Here is a 21497-nt window from a genome sequence, read left to right as displayed (position 1 = left end):
TCAAACAAACACGAGTGTTATCAGCGTTTCTTCTGAAGCAGCCTGGCTATTATTATGTAAAAAACGTGGGGGAAAAACCTATTTAAACTGTAACGTATACAGTTTAAATAATGTAAGATGCATCCACATTTGGGACATCACAAAAAGAACTTATAGCGTACATAAGGTGAAATATGCCAAATATAATCTTAGAAGCTCTATTATTCAACCAGAAGCCAAATGAAAGATGTTCAAGTCGTCATCGGAAATAGTCACACTGCAGAGCGAACGAAACTAGATAAGAGAGCTTTCTTACCGGAGTCGGGCTCAGCTGAGAGAACACACACAATCACTTCCACTTCTTGAACTTTCCCCCATGCTTGCCATGCTTGTGCTTCCCGAACTTGCCATGTTTGAACTTGCCATGGTGCTTGAACTTGCCATGGTGGCCAGGCATATGCCCAGCATAGGCCCCATGGCCAGCCTGATGGGAACCATGGGCCATATGGTGCACCCCGTAAGCAGCTGCAGCGGCTGCAGCGCCACCAGCTAACATTGCCCCCATATGAGATCCATGCCCTGTCAGTAGTTGATGGACAAGAGAATAAACAGAACATCATTACTCATACTGTTCTCGACAAACTACGCTGGATACAACAAAGGCCGTACTACTTGGCGTGTAATCTAAAATTCATCAGTGACATTCACTTGTTCACGAGGAGAATTTGCTTTATAGTATCAAATTCCAAAACATGAAAAGAAACCAACAGGAAATATACCAATTGAAATTTAGTTATGTTAAAAAAAAAAAAAAAAGCTTTGATGGACGCCATTAACAAGTAAAAGCAACATATGCGACAAGAACGTAACACCACTTTTCCTCTAGTCAATTGCTTTTTAAAACAGCAGGTCAAAGATCCAGTTATTGTACAAGGATCAGTAAGTAAAATGATTATCATGGGTATCTTTGAGCTGATATCAATTAACGATGAATAATGAACGGAGCGTAGCTTGACATTTTTGGTGATGATCCATACCTTACAAGGATCAGCAAGTAAAATGATTATCATGGGTACCTTTGAGCTTATATCAATTAACGATGAATACTGAACGGAGCATAGCTTAACATTTTTGGTGATGATCCATACCTTGATGTGGGGGAGCAGATGAACCAGGATATCCTGCTGGTGGGTATGCAGCAGGAGGGTATCCCTGTGGAGGGTATCCCTGTGGAGGGTACCCTTGTTGTGGATATGCCCCAGGTGCTGGGGGATAAGCTTGTGGTGGATATGCCCCAGGTGCGGGAGGGTACCCTGCTGGAGGATAATATCCAGAATGTCCATGTCCATGTCCATGTAATCCTTTGTCGCTGCCGTCTTTATCATGCTTGTCCTTTCCACCTCCCATTTTCTTTTTTGAAATGGCTGATGCTGTGGAAAAGTAAAAAAAAAAAAAAATGGGTTGGACAGTTTGATGCAATGATATATACTAAATAAAAATCCATCTACAATTGTGAAGGATTCATTTTCCTAGAACATTATCTGTCCTTCATCGGGTGCAATGACATGCACAGTTCCTGCAGTAAATTGAACAAGATACCAAATTGATATCAAGTAACATGTCGCATCTCCACCTAGCACTTTGGTCTTCTACTGGTGCACTGTCCCCTCTTTCAGACCCCTCAATGGTGAGAGCGTAATTAATGATCTGGCCACCCCTTTAATTTTGAAATTCTATTCACCATCCAGCATGTAATTAACAATGAGATTTTGCCATCAATAAATATTTTCCTATGCCCTATGTCTCACCCTACTCTGCCATGACACAAGTGCAACAGAAAAAATATTGCCATAGCCATATCCCAAAAATTTCACTTCAATGGGGATGTCATAACACAAGGTGGTAATAAAGTACAGTTTATTAGAATAATGTTTGAATTTCACATGGTTTCTTATTATTAGTAATAATTACTTACTTGGTATAATTTCATATAGGTCATTTCTTTAAATTTTCTCTAAGCTGGAACATTCATCATCCCATTCACGCATCTTTTTTATTTCAACTATTTTCTCCACCAATTAAATAAAGAAATCCCAACAACATTTCCGTGTCCCCAAACAAGCCTGGTTCCCTTATGGGAAAAAGATGAAAATGGTGTATCTATGTGATTGAGTACCTGAGCCAACAGATGTTCCACTCTAATAGTTGACATGACCGTTGTCATTGCCAAAACTGGCTCAATTCAACCAATAGAGCTGTGAGAAACACCATTTACAAGCATCTTCCAAAACAATCAGAAGATTTTTTAAGGAATCTGAATTTAACAAGCTTAGGCACAACTCAAGAACCACCACTAATTCTCAAGTGAACAATTTGGGTGAAATATAGATTACAAGTAGAATCATAGCTACACTACCAACGATGATAGCCAGCTTAGATCAAACCTAAGTTGACCACACAGAGCTCCACCAGGATCACAATCAGGTATAATCCTCAATGACACTCCAACACATGTAAAATTTAGATCAATGTCAAGTTTTTTACAAAAACTCCAAACCAGAAACAATTCCACAGCCTTGTACCTTAACAGAGCTGAAGAATGTTCTATAAGGATGAGATCTCTAGCCTTAAAGTCAAATCCCTGCCTTAAAAATGGTCCCTCTCCATTCTGGTCTTGAAGCAGATGCTCTCTAATTTAAGATTGCATGCATTGGAATTTACAATGAAAGCCAAGTCAAGCCATCTTAAACAATTAATTCATATTTTTATCTTATTATCTCTTCCTAGTCCTTTATTTAACATCTATACAGCTTTAAATTTTCTGTCATCGCCAAGAGCATTTAGAGGAAAACAAGAGACATAAAACATATATCGGTCAGACAAAAAAAAAAAAAAATACTCGAACCAATTTTTATAACTCTTTGCAACATGATAAGGGACAAGTCATGTGAAACAGTATAGTACTACTATCAGCAAGAGTGCATGTACAACATCCAGGATTTACCACATAACAAGATCAAATGTTCTTCTTGTTGTTTTTATAAGTTTAACTACCTCAGCTGAAGCCCAATTGCAGAGCATAGAGATCATGCTTGATTTTCTTTTATTTAATCCCTATCTTAGTCATTCAACTTCTCCATAACTGATGTAAAAATATGTAAATAAATATAACCAGAAATTTATTGAACTATCTACACAAATCACGTCGAACAAGTACAATATCCATGCCTTCTGGACAGAACATGAGGATGAGAATAGCTTAGCTACTGAGCACTCATAATATCTACAACTTAGTCACTGGAGATTAATCTCTAGCTACACGGTTTCAGTTTGACTGCTCATTATTTGTTGTTGATTTATAAAAATGTTCATGCTTCTCTGCTTAATTCATTACCAAGTATCATCATATGAAAATATCAAACTAAAAGAAAGAGAAAAAGTGCTGACATATTAACATGAATTATTAGAGTAATTTTAATACCGAAACCAGAGATTTATCAGATGAATTCTTATTTCAAACTTATTTTTGCCTAACTAAGGAAGTCAATCACCTAAATAGGCTTTATTGTTTCAGTGATACTTTCCCTTCTGGAAATATTCTAGACTGACATTTATTTGACCGAGGGCTACCACTAGTCTTAGATTCCTTGGCTGCTATGTGGTTATATTGGGTGATGGATTTATGGTTCTAAAACATGGTTTCCTCTCACTCCAAAAGGTTTTCCTAGTTAAACAGGAATTTTGTCTTTCTGATTACTATAAAAAATAATCAAACACGATTCCAGATCCCCTTTCTGGGAGAAATTCAGCACTAGACCCATCTATTTAAGCAAAAGGTAGTGAGTACAAAACAACAGCCATATGGGATCATAAGCACTCCTACAGCATCATTAATCTATGACTACGCCTCCAAAAATGATAACCACCACTTGTCATCTAATCCATTATCCAAGGGCCATACTGCCATTCTGTTGATCCGCAAAACATGCAACAAAACTAAGGCTTACTCGTCTTATCCAGACAATTACCCGCCATCTTAGTCCTGTTTCAACCATTATTTGCTTATACCTAACCTTGATGTATAGACTAGGAACTTTGAAAAGGTAACTAGGAAAGAAAGAAACCTTTGCAGTTCTCCTAAATGTCATATGCTAACATTGAAATCACAGAAAGTAAGCATTGCCAAAAAGAATTACTCTATCCCTGTTTTGAATGCAGATATTGAAGAAAAAAACTCTTTAACTTATGAAGAAATGAGAATTCCCTAAGCAATCTCATGCAACAGAAAGTATATCTTTATGGAATACACATTCAGATCCCCGAAAATTATATTCTATAATCTTAATCATATTCATAGTCATCGAGCTGAATCACTTGGTAAGTTTTTCATCCAAGGATTGTGCCCATTCCCTCTTTCATGTCAACTAGCCTCTCAAAATCGCTTTTGAAGGAGGAAAAAAAGGGTTATAGAGGGAGGAAGAAAAGAAATTACACGTGCCTACACCACTTTGAACACAAACCAACCAATCCCAACCATCACAAATCCCTAATATGATGATTCAACAAATTGATAGACCAAGAAGAAAACCTGGGGATTCACCCTCTACAATTATTTGCTAAATTTATCAACATGTTTCCCTCCAAGATCCCAAAACTCTCTCATTTCTTGCATGAAAACCAATCACAAAACCCCAAAAAAGATTGAGGAAAAAGAAGGAAACAAGTAAGGAAAGAAAGAGAACTTCATACTTCTCCTAACATCATATATATATTAACATTGAAATCAAAGGAGCTGGTCCCGTCCTCGCTTCTGATACATGTATTGAAGAAAATAATATTTTAAGGTGTGTACAATTGAGAATTCTCTCATAGATCTCATGTGACTGAGCATATCCTCACGGAATACACATCTAAGTTCCAACAATATTCTACAACCTAACGAAATTCATAATCATCGAGCTGAATCACAAAGTCTTTCATACAAGGATTGTGTCCATTCCCTCTTTCATCTCAGATCCCCATCAACCATATTCCACAATCTTAATTCTACTCGCAGTCATCGATCCGAATTGCTAAAGTCTTTCATCCAAGAATTTTGCCAATTCCCCGTTTCCTCACCTTCTCCACCGAGAGAAAGGAGGAAAAAAGGGTTAGCATCTCAGCACCGATACAGACACAGACAAAGGGAGGAAGAAAGGAAATGAAACGCGCTCATCGCCACCTTAACCATAAACAAACCTGTCTCACCCATCACAAGGTTCAAGAAATTGATAGACGAAGAACAGAACCAGGGATTGCCAACATATCTCACACCAAGATCCCCAAACTCCTCATTTCGTGCATGAAAACCAGTCACACAACCCCAAAAGAAATCAAGAAAAAACATGGCCGCATGCAGATCGAAGACCACGACGTACAATCCGATGATAGAGAATACTTCCGATAGATCACGAGCGCAATCCAAAGAAAACGGAAGAGGAGGAGGAAGCGTCTCACCGAGAGTTGAGGGCGAAGAGATCGAGAGCTTGAGACGAGAATGGTGACTCTCTCCGCCCTCATTTATAACTCTTCGAACCGCCTTTTTAGTTTTTCTTTAGATACCTCGAGACGAGACCCAAAACGTACCGGCCATCGAGTTAACGGTGGGTCCCAGTTATCTGTGTCCACGTGTAAACGTGCTGCGGACGCTGTCAAGCGACGCGTGATTCTAGCTGGTACCTCCAGAATTGTTGACTTCGGGACGGTTGAGTGCCTCTTCCGATTCGCTAAGAATTGCATTTATATCTCATAATAATAATAATAATAATAATCTTAGAACAAATGGGCGCGAAGATCGCTGTGCGCTTTTGACCCCACGAAAAATTAATTATATTTTTATCGTATTATTAAAGGGAAAGAGTTTAATCGAAAAAATAGATTATGAAAAAAGGAATACCGAGAAATAGAATAATAATAATAATAATAATAATAGTCATATTAGAAAAGAAAAAAAAGAAAAAGTAATTTAAAATGAAAAAATTGAGGTTCCTAACTTTAATGTTCTTTTTTTGTTTGGGTTTTCGTAGAATGCCATTTACATATACAATAGAAAATAAATTAGGAATAAGAATAAACATTTAGAGAGAAGATTTTTATTTCTAGTGTCACATTTTACAACAAATTTTATTTTAATTTTTATTATGAATCATATATTTTAGCTCGACAGAAACTTCTTTCTTTTCTTCCTTTGCGATCCACACGCTTTTATCTTTTGGTATCTTTGTGTGCCCATCAAGATCTTCCAATTCAGTGTTTCTGTGAACTCGGCGTCTGATCGACGCAGAGAATATATATCAAAAGGGACCGATGGTAAAATGATGCGGACTTGCATTAACTCCAAAAAAAATGCAAAAATTGTTGGGACGGCCTCTAATCCAATAATATTTGGAAGAAAGATATATCGGAAGATCTTAAAACTTAATCACATGATTAAATGTTACTGTTGCAAAAGAGTTATGTTGTGATGCATAAACACACAAACTTGATCACTTCACGCAATCTTTGTAAAAGGAAAATAAAGAACAGATACACATATGCATTGCATCCGATTGCACCTACAGCTCTCGTGCATAACTGCACATGAAGACTAGATTATTAACGTATGCATGTTTCTTTACTATCTCTTTAATGCCATCTTTTCAGAATCTTCGAACCAAGACTGATTGATATGCATCAATTCCAATTGCAACTGGGAAATACAATAGTGAATGCTACTATGAATAATATTATGACATTACAGAGCATTTCAACATGAGGATTTTTGGTCCCCGCATGGACAATAACAACATGGAAAGAAAAGAATAGCTTCTGACTTCTCCTGGAAGGAAAAGGGGAGAAAAATCCAGGCTTTGAACAATAAATGCAGGTGGGGTTTTTTCTTTTCAAAGAATGAATAGCATCTTGATTACACGGTTATAGAATTCAATCCCACACAACTTTCGCCAGTGTAAAAAATTAAAATAAAAGAATGGATACAAAGATGAGACAAAGCACACAGATGGGTCAATATAAAATCGAGACAAATTGAAGGAATCCATATAAAAAGAGGAGAGAAAAATAAGAAAAGAAGGCCTTCCACATCATGATGGGATTGAAGTTGCTTTGTTGGAGCTACTACTCAGGCTGAGAAAACCGTTTTGACCTGTTCAAAGTAATTCCACAAATTTATACAATGAAAACTAGTCTAATATTTTGTAGTTACTCAAAACTTTTGAAGTACCCATCATTGACTTACCGATGCCCAGCCCGAAGCTTGCTGTTTTGTCTCTGAAACATAGGTTGGATGCGTGCAAATAAAGATGGTTTCTTAGGCTTGGCACCAAAAAGGAAGACCCGCAATGGCACATTGGTCCTCTTTGGAGAATTTTCCAAGTGATCGGTTGGGCTGCTTTTTGGTACAAATGGCTCACATAGTTCGGACAGCTGCTGCTCGATTTCTAGTTGAAGCCTCCTGATGTAATCGATTCCCATCTGCAGTTCACTAGCGGCTTTATTGTTCTCCTGTTTCATGTTCATCACCTCACCGTGAAACCCTGCAGCTTGACAAGGAGTGAGCAGCACTTCTCCAGGTTCTAATTCTGTGTTGACGGCACCAGAGATCTTCTCTTGCATGTAGCAAAGAGATGAGATCCTACCATGCAGCTCTGCTCTTAATAGTGTGGATTGTTCCAACCATACCTGTAGTTCAGTTTTCAATTCTCTCAGTCTTGTGGTTAAAAGTGCTGGTTCAGGTTTCCCAGGTCGATCACTAGCAGCACCACCATTGCCCTCCAGTGTCTTGTGGTCCTTCGGCTTACTGATATCAGCTTGTAGGTCTTTGAACTTTGCTCTGAAGTTTTGTATGAAATGGAATGATGTGCTAAACCTTAGCCAGAATTCTAAATTTCCATCAAGCAAAGCATCAATATCTCTTCTAAATTTTTCTCCGATGGGTGAAATGCTCGTTGGCTCATCGATACAATTTGCATTAGTGCCTTGTGCAAGGGGACTTGTTATTTCTGTATACTCAACACACGAATCTTGTTTGGTAGCGGATGCATTTAGATCTTTGGACATCTCAGGATCTCGAGTAGGATTCTGCGTGACCATTGGAGAGTTGGATATGCCTTCAACCTTGTGTTGACCATGCCAAAAGCCTTCAACAGAAGGTGCACCTAGCGTGACACTAGAACTCATTTTTAGAGAGGCCAGCCATTGTCTCAACAGTCGTATCTCCTCATCTTTGATTGCAATGGCATTCTTCAGTTCCCCTGTCAAAGCCATCGTCCTTTGAAGATACTGATTTTTGTTCAGTACTTCTTCAGAGAGCCTTCTCTTTGTCTCTTTGTAATTTTGCAAGAGTGACGTGTACTCAGCTAGTAGAATCTTTTCTCTACCTTCTAAACCACTTAAAATTATTTGCTGAAACTTAAGAGTTTGCTCTTCTCCGTCGGGCAAAATTTGTTCATTGTTATTTAGACGAATGCTAAGATCTGCTTGTGATGAAACTTTCTTCGCCAGTTCATTTCTTTGTATCAAGTCCTCATTCCTTCCTGAAGCACTCTTGAGTCCAGAATCTGCCTCAGTCTGGGAAAGATCTTTTAGGAAATGACCAAGTTCCTGAGTTGTATGAATCTCTTCTTCCAAACCTTTCTTCATCTCATGGATTTCATTTTCCTTTTTATCCTGACACTCTCTCTGTGGTTCAGTGCTAGATTTTGAAACTTCTTTCTCTACTATACAATCATCTTCTGGATGCTCATGAGACTGCAGCTTATCTGAAAAACCTTTGATGCTGCAACATGCTGCAGCCAAGTTTTCATGGAAAACTATTTCTTCGTCTTGGACAATTTTCTCAATTGCCTGAACTCTGCTTAACTCCTCTTCAGCTTCCTTCAGTCTTTTAGACAATGCATTTGAGTCATTGATCAGAACATTTTTCTCCTCTTCCAATTTCAGAAGACATTCATCGAGTTCATTGTTTTCTGAAGTCAATTGATTTATTTGTACTGCCTGTGATGAAACAGTGAGTTCCAACGTAATTACTTTATTTACAAGCTCATTAATCTTTTCCGCCATTTCAGATACAGAACTTTCAGTATTCATTTCAAAATGAGTCCTAATTTTCTCACATATGGACTGTAACTCAAGCCTTGCCTTGTTTAGAGCATACTCATCTCCCTCCATTTTTTCAGCAGTGAAGCCCATCTGTGTGTTTTCACCAAACATGTCTGCATTTACCATTTCTGATTGACAATTCTCACCTTTGAAAATTTTCAACTTTTTGCCAGCGATCTTAATTCTTTCAGACTCTACTTTTGCTTGTTCCAATGATTTCTTTCGTTGTTCCTGCAAGTTAACTATGGCATCCTCACAAGATTTAAGAGCCGTCTCTGTCATCAAGGCGTGTGCCTCGTTGTCCCCAATGACTGCACTAGTACTAAACTCATCTTGCAAGCCACAAGCTTTTTCTTGCATCTCCACTATTTGCTTTTCAATCTCCCAATACTTGACTATCCCACTCTCATATGAGCTCTTGATGAATTCTTTCTCAGTCTGCAGAACCAGTATTCCTTTCTGGAGCTTATTTATCTCTTCTTGAGCCTGTTCGTTATTGAACTGAGGTGCATTACCCTTCTTCTGTTTCCTCCTTATAGACGATTCATTTTCTCTTCTTTTGTTCATCAATCCCTCCACTGTTGGCTTGTTAATTTTACTAGGATCAATCGGGGTAATTGCTTTAGGCAAACTATCCTCCTCCTCCTCTAGCATGGCATACTGAACTTGTTCAGGAAAAGCAGTTGCTATGGTGTGGTTGGCCTTGTGTAGTTCTCCTGATATGTGGTCATATCTTTCAGCCAATGCTCTGTAAGCCCTGTAGGCATCTTCCACAAAGTTTATCAACTCTGGTCTCCTTTTGAAGTACAACTCTGCCCTCTTGGCAAAGGAGTCAGCATCTGTATCAATGAGCTTGAGCATTCGTTTCACTACATCCTCCATCTCTGTAATTAAAGGTAAATATTATTTGTAAGTAAACCATGCAACACAATGATGTATTGCACACATTTTTCTCACTAGAAACCTGCATGAACAATCACACTGTTTGTAATGGAAATGTTCTACAGTATAAGTTTAGAACGTCCTAGAGGATTCTGAATCACATAATTAAGATATTTTACAATTTTATAATTAAAAAAGAATTAATATCAAATTACTATCAAATCAATTAGTATTATATTAAAAAATAAGTCTTACCTCTTTATAGGTCTTCCTCTAACTCTCCTCATACCACTAGCATTAATTATCTTACCTATTCTGACTACCGCATCTAGATATTTCCTCAACATATGTTCATACTATTTTCTTTCATCTTATTCTCTATCGAAATGATACCTAATTGTTCATGAATAAATGTGTTTCTTTTCCTATCTTTCCAAGTAACTCTAGGTATCCATCTTAATATTTTCATCTCAACAATGCAAACTTTTTGTATATATTTTTTCTTAATTGCCTAACACTCAGATCCATAAAGCATTATTGGTCTCATAACTATCTTATATATATATTTTTAATCTCAAAGATATTCGATGATCACACAAGACTCTTGATACCCCTCTCCATTTTAATCATCCTATTTTAACTTTATCAATAATATCTTCATTGATTTCTCTATTTTGTTGAATAATTGATTCTATATACCTAAGGCTTTTATTGAAAGGAACTTCTTGCCGATCTAATTTAACTATATTCTCTTGTCTATTTCTAAAATTATTATAATTATATTTATATATTCAATTTTAGTCCTGCTTAATCTAAAAGTTTTAGTTTCTGAGACTTACCTCCATAACTGAAGTTTATAATTAATTTTACTTAGGCTCTCATCAACTAATAAAATATCATCAATAAATAAGATACACCTGGGAGATCTATTATGTAAGTGACTAGTAAGTTTATCCATTATTAATGTGAAAAGATTGAGACTTAATGCGAATTTTCAGTATAATCCTATGCTAATAGTGGTTACTTATCATACATATCTTTAATAACATCAATATAATTAGTAGATATATCTTTCTTTTCTAAAGTATACCAATAAGAAATCTATAGGAACCTTATCATAGGCTTTCTCTAAGTCAATAAAAACTATATACAAATCTTTCTTTTCCCCCCTATACTTTTTTATTAATTATCTTAATAAATAAATAACTTTTATGGTTGATCTTTCAAGCATAAAATCAAATTAATTTTCAAAGATATTTATTTCAAGCCTTATGAAAATTTTAATGACTCTTTTCTAAAATTTCATAATACAGCTCATGATTTTTATTCCTCCATAATTTGAATAATTTTATATGTCACCCTTATTTTTATAAATTGATATTAAAAAACTCTTTCTCCATTCATCAGACATCCTTCCTAATCTCATGATTTTATTAAATAAACTAGCTAATTAAGCTACTCTCTTGCCCCCTAAACTTTATTAGACCTTAATAAGGATATAATCAGGTTCTACACTCTTAGCTTATTTTATTTTTTCAATACGTCTTTTATTTTATTAGCTCTAATTTTACTAATAAATCTATAATTATTAAATATACCACTATTATTTAACATTAAATTTAAGTCTTATGTGAAATATTTATTAAATAATTTATAAAAAATAATTTTATCATCCTTTCTTAATCTCAATTATTATTAACAAGTAATCTTTGATCTTCATCTTTAATACATCTAAATCTTTAGTACTAAATCTTTGATCTTCATCTTTAATACATCTTTAGTGCTAAATCTTTTTCACCATCTTTAGTACCTAATTTATTATAAAAATTATTATAAGCTATATATCTTGATATACTAATCATTTTTCAGCCTTTTTTAGATTTTTTATATCTTTTAAATTTTTCTTATTTTTATAATTATGCCAATCTTTATAATATAATCGTTAAGTAAAAATTATTTTTTGAACTTCTTCGTATCACCACCAACTCTCTTTTAAGATTACGCCTCTACTTTTAGTTTCGCTAAGAATCTTTCTGCTTAAGCTCCTAATCTTATTAGTTATTGTAGTCCAAATAATATTAATATTATCCTCAATTAAGTTTCAAGTCGCCTCCCATTTCATCTTATTCTTAAAAGTGTTTATATTATCATCTTTAAAATTTCACCATCTAGTCCTAGTAAATTTTTTTATCATATTTTTCTTCCATTTTCTATAGTAAATATCGAATACCATCAACCTATATTGATTCGTCAAACTTTCACCGGATATAACTTTACAATTCTTACAAATAACTTTATCTACCTTTCTAGTGAGAAAATGGTCTATTTGACTATAGTTGTGGCCACTCCTATAAGTAATTAAATATTAATCACTCTTTTTCAAGTGAATATTTATAATTATAAAATTATACAAAGTTACAAAATCCAAAATCATACTATCATCTTCATTTTTATCCCCATAACCAAAGCCCTCATGTATCTCTTTATATTTATCATATGTTTTCCCTATATGATCATTCAAAATTTTTCAATTATAAGCTTTCCTTGAATGATATCATCTAAGCTTTCCCAAAATTCTTTTTTGATTTAATCATCCAATCCAACTTGAGGGGCATAAGCACTAATGACATTCAAAACATCTGATGTAATTTTATGTTGGTTGTCAGTGATCTAAATTTTTTTCAATCACACATAAGGAAATCTACAAATGGCATAAATTTGATAAAGACATATGGTTTACTTGATTTAGCAATACAAAGAATATCATTTGACAAACAACCGGGGTGCTTTGCCTTAAAGTCCATCATGTATGGTTCCTTAAGGTTTACTACTATCTATGTTAAGAATTAATTCCTGCTTTCCTTTAACTTGAGACTTAAGGGAAAATATTATAAATGGTCTTATTAATGTTGTCCCTTAATCTCAAGTTATTACTCACGACATGAACCTAAAAGACAATTCATAGCTCTCATGCTCCGTTAAACTCTGTCCTTCATTTTTTTTTTACTTCAACAACTCACTAAAATCCAGGGTTCTTAATTTCAATGTGTACCGCCCGGTATGAGCGGTACATACCGGTTCGAGAGGATACCAGTACGTGGACCATCCTCTACCGGGCAATACCAGTGTTTTGACCGGTATCGAGGTGTACCAATCGGTACGCACTGGCATGGTAGGTGAAGATATTTTTAAGATTTTAGGATGTACCATTGGTACGCCCTAGCGTACCGACGATATATACTAGTACGTACTATACCAAGCAGAGCTTGGTACGCCGATACGAACCGGTATTCAAAACCCTGCTAAAATCAATATATCTTAGGACTGATTCCTAATTTAAACAAGATGATTGTGTTACTATCACATATTTACACATGGTTATGAATCAACTTAATTCGTAGCTAATGACACGAAACAACCTTATGCTTCTCTCCTTCGATCCCCAATTCAGACAATTCTCTGTTGCATCTTTTCTTTTCTTTCTTCTTGCTCTCAAGATTGGGAATTTCTTCTAATACGATAAAAAACTAGTGCCTTGATCAAATGACAGCAGACAAATTCCCTGTTTTCTTTTCTTTCTCTATTCATCTCTGGAGACAGTGTCGTTTCACCCAATCTGTGAGTACACTCTGATCGTGCAATCGAAGAACGAGTTAAAACGTTTATTTGATACAACCCTAAAAAATATAAGCACCAATGTTGACACAATGACATCACGAAGAAAAGACGACGTAGTGAGAGGTAGAGGAGGATCAAGAGACTGGCCTTGGAGGTTGCTGTCGAGCCATTTCGACTGCTTGGTCCGGATGTGGCTGGCCCACCACCACGAGTACGCGTTGTTCGCGGCTCTCTGCAACATCTCTGCCCGACGCCCGGCTCCCTAATCCCCTCGCCCCTCTCTTCTGAGAGAAATGGACGAGGTTGTGGGGGGCCTGGAGAGGAGGGAGATGGAGTGCTCCGATGGCTGTGAGGGATAAAAGGGGGAGAGAGGAGGGATTGAGAAGACGAGCTGTGAGTCCGAATCAAGAGGAGGAAGGAGGGGATTAGTACCCCAGAGGAGAAGGCGTGGTTACCTTCCATCCTCCCACGGCCTCGCTGTCTTCGCCGGTTAAAGAAGGAAAAGGAAGGAGAATAGCCGGCAAAACGTAGCTAAGTCCCTCCTCCTATGAAGGAGGGTTCTTTTTACATTTCTGTCCTTGACATTTTGGAAATAACTCATTTGTGCCCATCAATTTTATGTTACAATATTTTTTATACTACGTTATAGTACTTTCTTAGTATTATTGAAAATGCTATAACATAATATAAAACAAATATAAATATAATATTTTTTTTATAAATTTTATATTATACTATGTTATAGTATTTTTTGATATTACTGAAAATATTATAACTCGATTGATTTAACCAATATTGAAACTCAAATTGGCGTTGATACCTTCTTCAAAATATCAAAAGAAATAAGACAAAAAAATAATTGAAGAGAAAGAATATTTTCGTAAAATTTCAATATTTGAAAATACAATGATAAATATGAATATCAATAGCAAAATCGAGTTTATTTGATGATATATAAAATATTTAAATATAAAAGGGGTATGCATGAGAAATATAAATTTTAGAGGAATATTTATTACTGGGACACATATCGTCCGATTGATAGGATATTACGGATTTAAATTTGGTTGGCGGGAAAAAAAAGAGCGCGCAAAATGCTAGGGGAATAATCAGCCACGTTACGGATCCCCGTTCACTAACTTCAACCCAATCAGGCCGTCCACAATTTTGAAGTGTACGGTGGATATGGCCTGTGGATCCCCGCAACGGTTTACGAACGCACTATAAATGGCCACCCAAACCACCTGTAAGCAGGCCCAAATCATCTCCGGTTTTCGATTACCCAATCGCTCCATCAACTCTTCCCTGGGCTTTTGGAAGACTTCGCTCGATCCCTGTTTGTTCTGATCTTAGAATCGTTCTTGGTGATCGAGTTCTAGATTTTTGAGAGCGAGGAGGCGATGTCGGGCCGAGGGAAGGGAGGGAAGGGACTGGGGAAGGGCGGGGCGAAGCGCCACCGCAAGGTGCTGCGAGACAACATCCAGGGCATCACCAAGCCGGCGATCCGGCGGCTGGCGAGGAGGGGTGGTGTCAAGCGCATTAGTGGTCTCATCTACGAGGAGACCCGTGGCGTCCTCAAGATCTTCCTCGAGAACGTCATCCGTGACGCCGTCACCTACACCGAGCACGCGCGTCGGAAGACTGTCACAGCCATGGACGTCGTCTACGCCCTCAAAAGGCAGGGCCGCACCCTCTATGGCTTCGGTGGTTAGGGTTTTATATTCCCTTATAAATGCTGCTGCTAAAACGGAAAAGAAATTAATAGAAAAAGAGAGCAGCAACTCAAACCACCTGTAGCTCAGAAACTACTAAGTTCAGGCTTTTAACGTTTGCAATATGTTTGATTTGGGTTAATGTGGGGTTTCTATCTATAATTCTAGTTTGGCGTCAGTAATTTTTGCTGATTTATAGATGTATTATTGTTGGATTTGAAAGCTGCAAATGTTGATCTTCAATGATAATTGGGCTCTTTTTTTTCCTTTTTAATTTATATAAGACCCTTATCATGAGAATAGATTATCTTCTGAACAACTATATTATAATTAAATTTTTTATTATCTAATAATTATAATCAGAATTTAATAAGATCTACATTATATCTTATTTTTTAATCAAATAAGGTTATATAATTTAATATTTTTTATTTGACTCATTAGTTGCTAATAAAAAAGAAATTTAAAATTAAAATAAATAAACTAAAATTTTATTCAAAAATAATTTTATATAAATTTAGTTTTAAAATTTTTAAAAAAATTTACATGTGTATATGAATTTTATAAAATTAGTAATAAATCTAATAAAATAAGTATGCACCAAGATAATTTTGTTATATAAATTCAAACATTATATATATATATATATATATATATGAATAAGATAATAAAAATAAATAATTTTAATTATGTAATTATAAGAATTTTTTTATATTTTAAGTTGTAAGGCCTTAATGAATAGATGAATAATCAGTATACTAAAATTTAAGTTTTTAATTAACATTAATTATTTTTAATTTTTTCTCTAACTATTAAGTATTTTAATCATAATATAAAAAATTATTAAAGTATTTACCATTCTTAAAAAAATTATTATAATATGTTACAAAGTATTTTTAATGATTTAATAATTGAGTTTCACTATATTAAGTTTAAGTTTCAAAGTAAAATTTGATAGTTATAAAGCTTGGTTAGTAGTTTCAAAGAATGTTACAAAATTAGTTTTTATTTTTTATAATTCTTTTTAAAATTATTTCTTTAATTAATATAAATGTAGAACGTAAAATAGATTTTTTTATTATCGAGATAATTTATAACATTAATATATAAAAATATTATTATTTTAAGCTAATTTAATTTACGAGCATATAATCTTTAATTTTTCTATACTTAAGCATATAATAGACTTTGAATTGAGAATACAAAAAAAAAAAAATTTCTTTTATTTGATTTTTTAGTCATTTTTAAAAATATTTATTTTAATTATTTTTTTACTTTTGTCATTTGTTGAATAATATTGTGTATTAAATTTCTTCAAGATCTAGTTAATATTTTCTTTCTAAGATTGTCTTAGTAATATTTAAGATTTTATTTTAAATATCTTAATACCAATAACATAAGTTATCTTATTTATATCAATTATTTTAAAGTTCTTGATGAGAAAATTTTAATTTAGTATAATAAATCAATAATAATATTTACAAGTAAAATATTATCAGTATATAGATCAATATAATAAATTTGCTTACACTCACTTCTAGATATAAACATTAATTATTATTTTTTAAATCTAAAAAAATACTAGTATTATGAAACTTTACATACATTATCTAGAAACTTGTTTATAGTCATAAATAATTTTTTAAAATTTATATACCAAAATTTATTTTTTTTAGTGAATTGTTTAAGTTAATCTATATAAATTTTTTACATCCATCTAATATAACTTAAAATTATAATGAGTTATTAATGTCATGTCGATTCTAAATGAGTTTATTTATAAAACTAGAGAAAATGTCTCATTATAATCAATACATTCTTTATGAATAAAATATTTAATTATAAGTTTGACTTTTATATCATTCAATATTATTCTTTTAGTAATATTAAGTAATTTGACGAGTTCTCTAAAACTATTTTGGTCTATTGATTTTAACTTTTTTATTATATTATGTTAATTTTTAGAATCATTACTTTTTATAACTTGTAAAAATAATGATAGTCTTTTGATTCATATATCATAATTTAATTTTTATAAAATATACGACATATAATCAAAATTTAAATGTCTCTTTTTCTTTTCAGATATTCTCAAAATTATTGATTATGATAATAATTTTTAAATATAAAATGATAAAGAAGTATAAACCTGTATCTTCTTAATATCAAGATTAATATTTTAAGATATACTATTATTGATTTTTTAATTTTTAATGAATCTTATTTTATCATATTCAACTATTCATGTACTATATTTAGAATAATAAAATCTATATCTATTTAAGTTTTTTAGATAAATAAAAAAATAATCCTTAAATCTAATTCTTTTTGTATGATTAGAAGATTATTATCTTTATAGGATAATCCTAAATATGTACATATCTTAAATTGAGTTTTCTATTCATATATAAATAAAAAAAGTTAACTAAATTGACTTACTAAAAACCTCGTTCAAGATATATATAATTATTCTTAGAATTTCTTCTCACATTGATTTAAGTACAGAAAAATAACTCATAACACTCGTAATTATGTTTGTAAGAGTATGATTTTACATTTCAGTAACCTCATTCTACTATAATACATCTAATAAGACATATTGAATACAAATACTTTGTGTTTTTAGGAATCTTATAAAAGAACTAAAATTATGATTAGGCTAATCATGTTGCCAAAAAAATTTACTACCCTTTTCATATTTGAAAATTTTAATATTTTTATCTAATTATCTCTCGAGTTTAATTATGTATATCTAAGGGTGTCAAACTTACATGAATTATATATATATATATATATATATATATATATATATATATATATATATATATATAATATCTTAATATATTATCTACAAAGATGATAAAATATTTTTTTTCGTTAAAATAGGAAATATAAAGTGACTGAAAGATGTAAATATATATAATCTCAAGAAGTTTATAAACTATGTCTTTCTCTATATAAACAAGGAATATAGAGTGACTCATAGATATAAATATATATAATCTAAGAAGTTTTTAAATTATATTTTTATTCTAATATTTTATTATAGGATCATTGCAAACTTAAAATTCACATTAATTCTATATAAACCATTACATAATATTAAAAAATAATTTTTATTGAATCATAATGAGTTTACCTCTACCAAAAAAAAGAATATCATTATAATTTCAGATAAAAAATTTAAATTTTTAGAATTATACGAATATAATATGTATCCTCAAGATTCATCAAATGAATAGTATAGGTAATAAGTACTAATTATTATTATTTTTTACTTTAAGATAATTAATTTTATACAATGATAAATACTTCATACTCTTTTAGTTCTTATATTAAAATAATTTTTTATTATTAATAATTTAAGTTAAGGCATCAAAATCAATCCAATAAGTATTAGAAAAAGATTTTTATAATGTTTGAGTTTAGACTTATATTTTTTTCCTTTCGAACCAAAAGCTTACGATCCTTTTTCATATTATTTTTTCAAAAAAATAATACTTTACTATGAATATTTTTTTTATAAGTTTATATAGTATTTATAAACTTAGTTAATTTGTTTGATAAATGATGCTTCAAACTTTTATTATTACTTATTTCTTGAGTACTATTCGAAATATTATGAATATTTTCTACTTTAGTCTTATTTCTTTTTAAACACATATGCTAGCCGGCTTATTTAAGTTTCAATTATCTTTAATTTTATTATAATTAATTTTAAATGAGTAAAGAAATAGAATTAAGAATAAATTATATGAAAAATGACTCAACTATAATTAGACCTAATGTTTTTGATCTTACAACTTTGTAAATCATATTGACGGTATAATTTTGAATTCCTCAAACATTGTCATACTAAATTTTAGTTAATTCTTTTATTAGTATGTTAGTCAATATCTTATTAATAAATTTAATTTTATTTTTAAATATTTCAATGCAATAGTTGTAGACTATAGTGAAGTCTAAATATTATTAGCAATTATCATAAAACTAAGTCTCTTAGATCTTTTTCTATCATTTATCTTATTTTTTTGTTCCACGAAGCTTTCAGTAGTTATATCTATGATCCTTTCAATTAGTGGTCTAACACAATTAATATAAATTATATATACTCAAGCCATTTATAATAATTTAATTTAAAAATATAAATATATTCATAAGAATGTAATGAAGAAATTGTCATTGTAATAACATAATATAATATTAATACTTTAATTTTTTTAATAAATATTGAACTATTGATATCATCTCTATTTTAACTTTAGGTGAAATATTGATATATTTAGTATTTACATAAAATTATTCATAATACTGATATTATTATTGTATAATAGTATTATCATAGGGTATACAACCTACCTTAAATTACAAAGATATTCAAAACAATATTATCTCGTAGGCCTATCATTCGCAACTACTAATCAAATAAGACTTAGGGATATAAGTTACAAATAATATTTATCAAATATCTTTAGTCTAATTTATAATAAAATAGTTGAATAAAAATAAATTATTATTATATATTAATTAATATAAAAAACTCATATGATAATTATAATCATGATGAAACATAAATCATGTCTTTATATAAAAAATAAATATCATTTTATACTTTTAAACATATGCATGTCAATAATCAAAATAAATATCAAAGAACAATAATTAGATTTTTAATTATCACATATAAAATTTTATCAATATATCATATGAGAAAATTATAAAAAGTCATGATTTATATATTTTTAATTTCATATGGAACCCTTAAATAAGATTAGTCAATCATATTTAATTGGACAAGCCTAAACTTGGGCTAAATATCAACCTAATTAGATCAATCAAAATTAAAATTGATCAAAATAAAAAAAATGATCAAATTTTAATTTTTTAAATTCGATAAAAACGTGATTGATCAAATCTAAATCTATTCAAACAATATAGTCATGATCAAATTTGATCAAAATAATTAATTAAAATAAATTATATTAATTAATTTTATAATTAAGAATATAAGTTAAAAATATTTAATTTGTGAAGGATAAAACTATAGTTTCATTTCGGAGTTCATGCTAACAAAGTTGAGCTGAAATCAAGAATCATTCTTAATCCAATCAAAGCGGTGACTTACTATTCGTGGACGAGAACTCTGTTCATGGCACAGGGAGAACCGGCTTGCTGGAAACAATTGTGAGTTTGATTTCAGTAGTTTATGCCACAATTTTGTTGGAATTTAACTTGCTTCTGATGTTGATAACTATTGTTTGTATAAACCTTATTTAACTTTGTTTATATAAAGTCCAACGATTCTTACAGGAGAACTTGAACTCTTGTGCATATTGCATTTTGACAGCGGGATATCAATATGCGGACTTTCTCCTTTTATATGACTTCGTAAGATACATTAGTGTGTGTATATATATATATATATATATATATATATATATATATGGGTTTCGGAAGTGCAAGGATGGAGAAGGAAGTCATGAGCTCCGGGTGCAAGTCTTCGCTGTGCTGCGTCGATGCGCGTGAGCCGGTGAGGGCGAGCTACCAGCTCCTCTACAAGTGGCCCGATTCCGACGTCGAGTTCCTGAAGTCGATGGCCGCCAGAAAAAGAGCAGCGAGAGGCGACCTCCACAGCCTCAACTGCTGCGCCGACCTCAAAGAGGGGAGGAAGCAGAGTTCATGTCCCAGCGTGGTCGATAGCTATTCATGCCGGCAGCTGTACCTGAGAAGCTACACCTTCACCAAGAAGGAGACGGTCCCGGAGAAGACGAGGCGGTGCCTGATGATTGTCAAGCAGACGGCTGCGGTCCTGCCCATCTGCTGTCAGAGCAGCGATGGCGGTAGCAGCTGCGTTAAAAGTTCTGATTTCAGTGCTCCGAAGAGCGTGACTACGGAGAGAAAGGGGGAGGCGGCGGAGGGTTCCGCAGGTACCGGGAAGTACTCCATCTTCCGTCGCCTCCTGTTATGCACCGGCAGCGTCGAGGTGGTGGATTGAAGGTGGCTACGCTTGGATCAAAAACCAGTCTCATGATGCGGTCTCTTCCCACCAACCATCTCAGCTATTTGGCTCGCTCAATTATATTTCTTGTATATGGAAAGATACGTTGCTGAATTATCTATCTTACCGTGTATTCTGTCTGTGTGTCTCTTTACATCCACCTTGATATCTCA

General features: G+C 32.8%; 4 protein-coding genes across 4 annotated transcripts; 2 read left to right on the top strand and 2 right to left on the bottom strand.

Annotated features, from left to right (window-relative positions):
- Positions 1–172: 172 nt before the first annotated feature.
- Positions 173–5524, bottom strand: LOC103991732 (glycine-rich protein A3). The gene is made up of 3 exons (XM_009411269.3): positions 5397–5524; positions 1128–1409; positions 173–558 (listed from the first exon to the last, which is right to left on the bottom strand). Exons 2-3 carry the CDS (start codon positions 1384–1386, stop codon positions 329–331), a joined length of 489 nt encoding a protein of 162 aa, XP_009409544.1. The 5' UTR covers positions 1387–1409; positions 5397–5524; the 3' UTR covers positions 173–328.
- A 1607-nt stretch (positions 5525–7131) lies between these two features.
- LOC135643813 (protein NETWORKED 2D-like) lies at positions 7132–9996 on the bottom strand. The gene is made up of 2 exons (XM_065161179.1): positions 7253–9996; positions 7132–7159 (listed from the first exon to the last, which is right to left on the bottom strand). Exons 1-2 carry the CDS (start codon positions 9994–9996, stop codon positions 7132–7134), a joined length of 2772 nt encoding a protein of 923 aa, XP_065017251.1.
- A 4884-nt stretch (positions 9997–14880) lies between these two features.
- Positions 14881–15569, top strand: LOC135642172 (histone H4). Its single transcript, XM_065158091.1, has one exon. The coding sequence runs from the start codon at positions 15015–15017 to the stop codon at positions 15324–15326; it is 312 nt and encodes a 103-aa protein (XP_065014163.1). The 5' UTR covers positions 14881–15014; the 3' UTR covers positions 15327–15569.
- Positions 15570–20790: 5221 nt separating this feature from the next.
- On the top strand, positions 20791–21321 carry LOC135643812 (uncharacterized). Its single transcript, XM_065161178.1, has one exon. The coding sequence runs from the start codon at positions 20791–20793 to the stop codon at positions 21319–21321; it is 531 nt and encodes a 176-aa protein (XP_065017250.1).
- Positions 21322–21497: the final 176 nt, after the last annotated feature.

Source organism: Musa acuminata, chromosome BXJ3-7 (genome assembly GCF_036884655.1).
Source record: "Musa acuminata AAA Group cultivar baxijiao chromosome BXJ3-7, Cavendish_Baxijiao_AAA, whole genome shotgun sequence".
In the NCBI taxonomy this organism is placed as follows: domain Eukaryota; kingdom Viridiplantae; phylum Streptophyta; class Magnoliopsida; order Zingiberales; family Musaceae; genus Musa; species Musa acuminata.
The sequence above is the reverse complement of the archived record's forward strand: the minus strand, read 5'-3'. Positions and strand labels throughout refer to the sequence as shown.

Excerpts from the sequence above, each read along its gene's own strand:
- LOC103991732 (XM_009411269.3), bottom strand. The coding sequence starts at position 1,386 with ATGGGAGGTGGAAAGGACAAGCATGATAAAGACGGCAGCGACAAAGGA. Across the intron at positions 559-1,127 it reads ATCTGCTCCCCCACATCAAG|GGCATGGATCTCATATGGGG; the intron begins GTATGGATCATC and ends AACTACTGACAG.
- LOC135643813 (XM_065161179.1), bottom strand. The coding sequence starts at position 9,996 with ATGGAGGATGTAGTGAAACGAATGCTCAAGCTCATTGATACAGATGCT. Across the intron at positions 7,160-7,252 it reads AAGCTTCGGGCTGGGCATCG|GTCAAAACGGTTTTCTCAGC; the intron begins GTAAGTCAATGA and ends TACTTTGAACAG.
- LOC135642172 (XM_065158091.1), top strand. The coding sequence starts at position 15,015 with ATGTCGGGCCGAGGGAAGGGAGGGAAGGGACTGGGGAAGGGCGGGGCG.
- LOC135643812 (XM_065161178.1), top strand. The coding sequence starts at position 20,791 with ATGGAGAAGGAAGTCATGAGCTCCGGGTGCAAGTCTTCGCTGTGCTGC.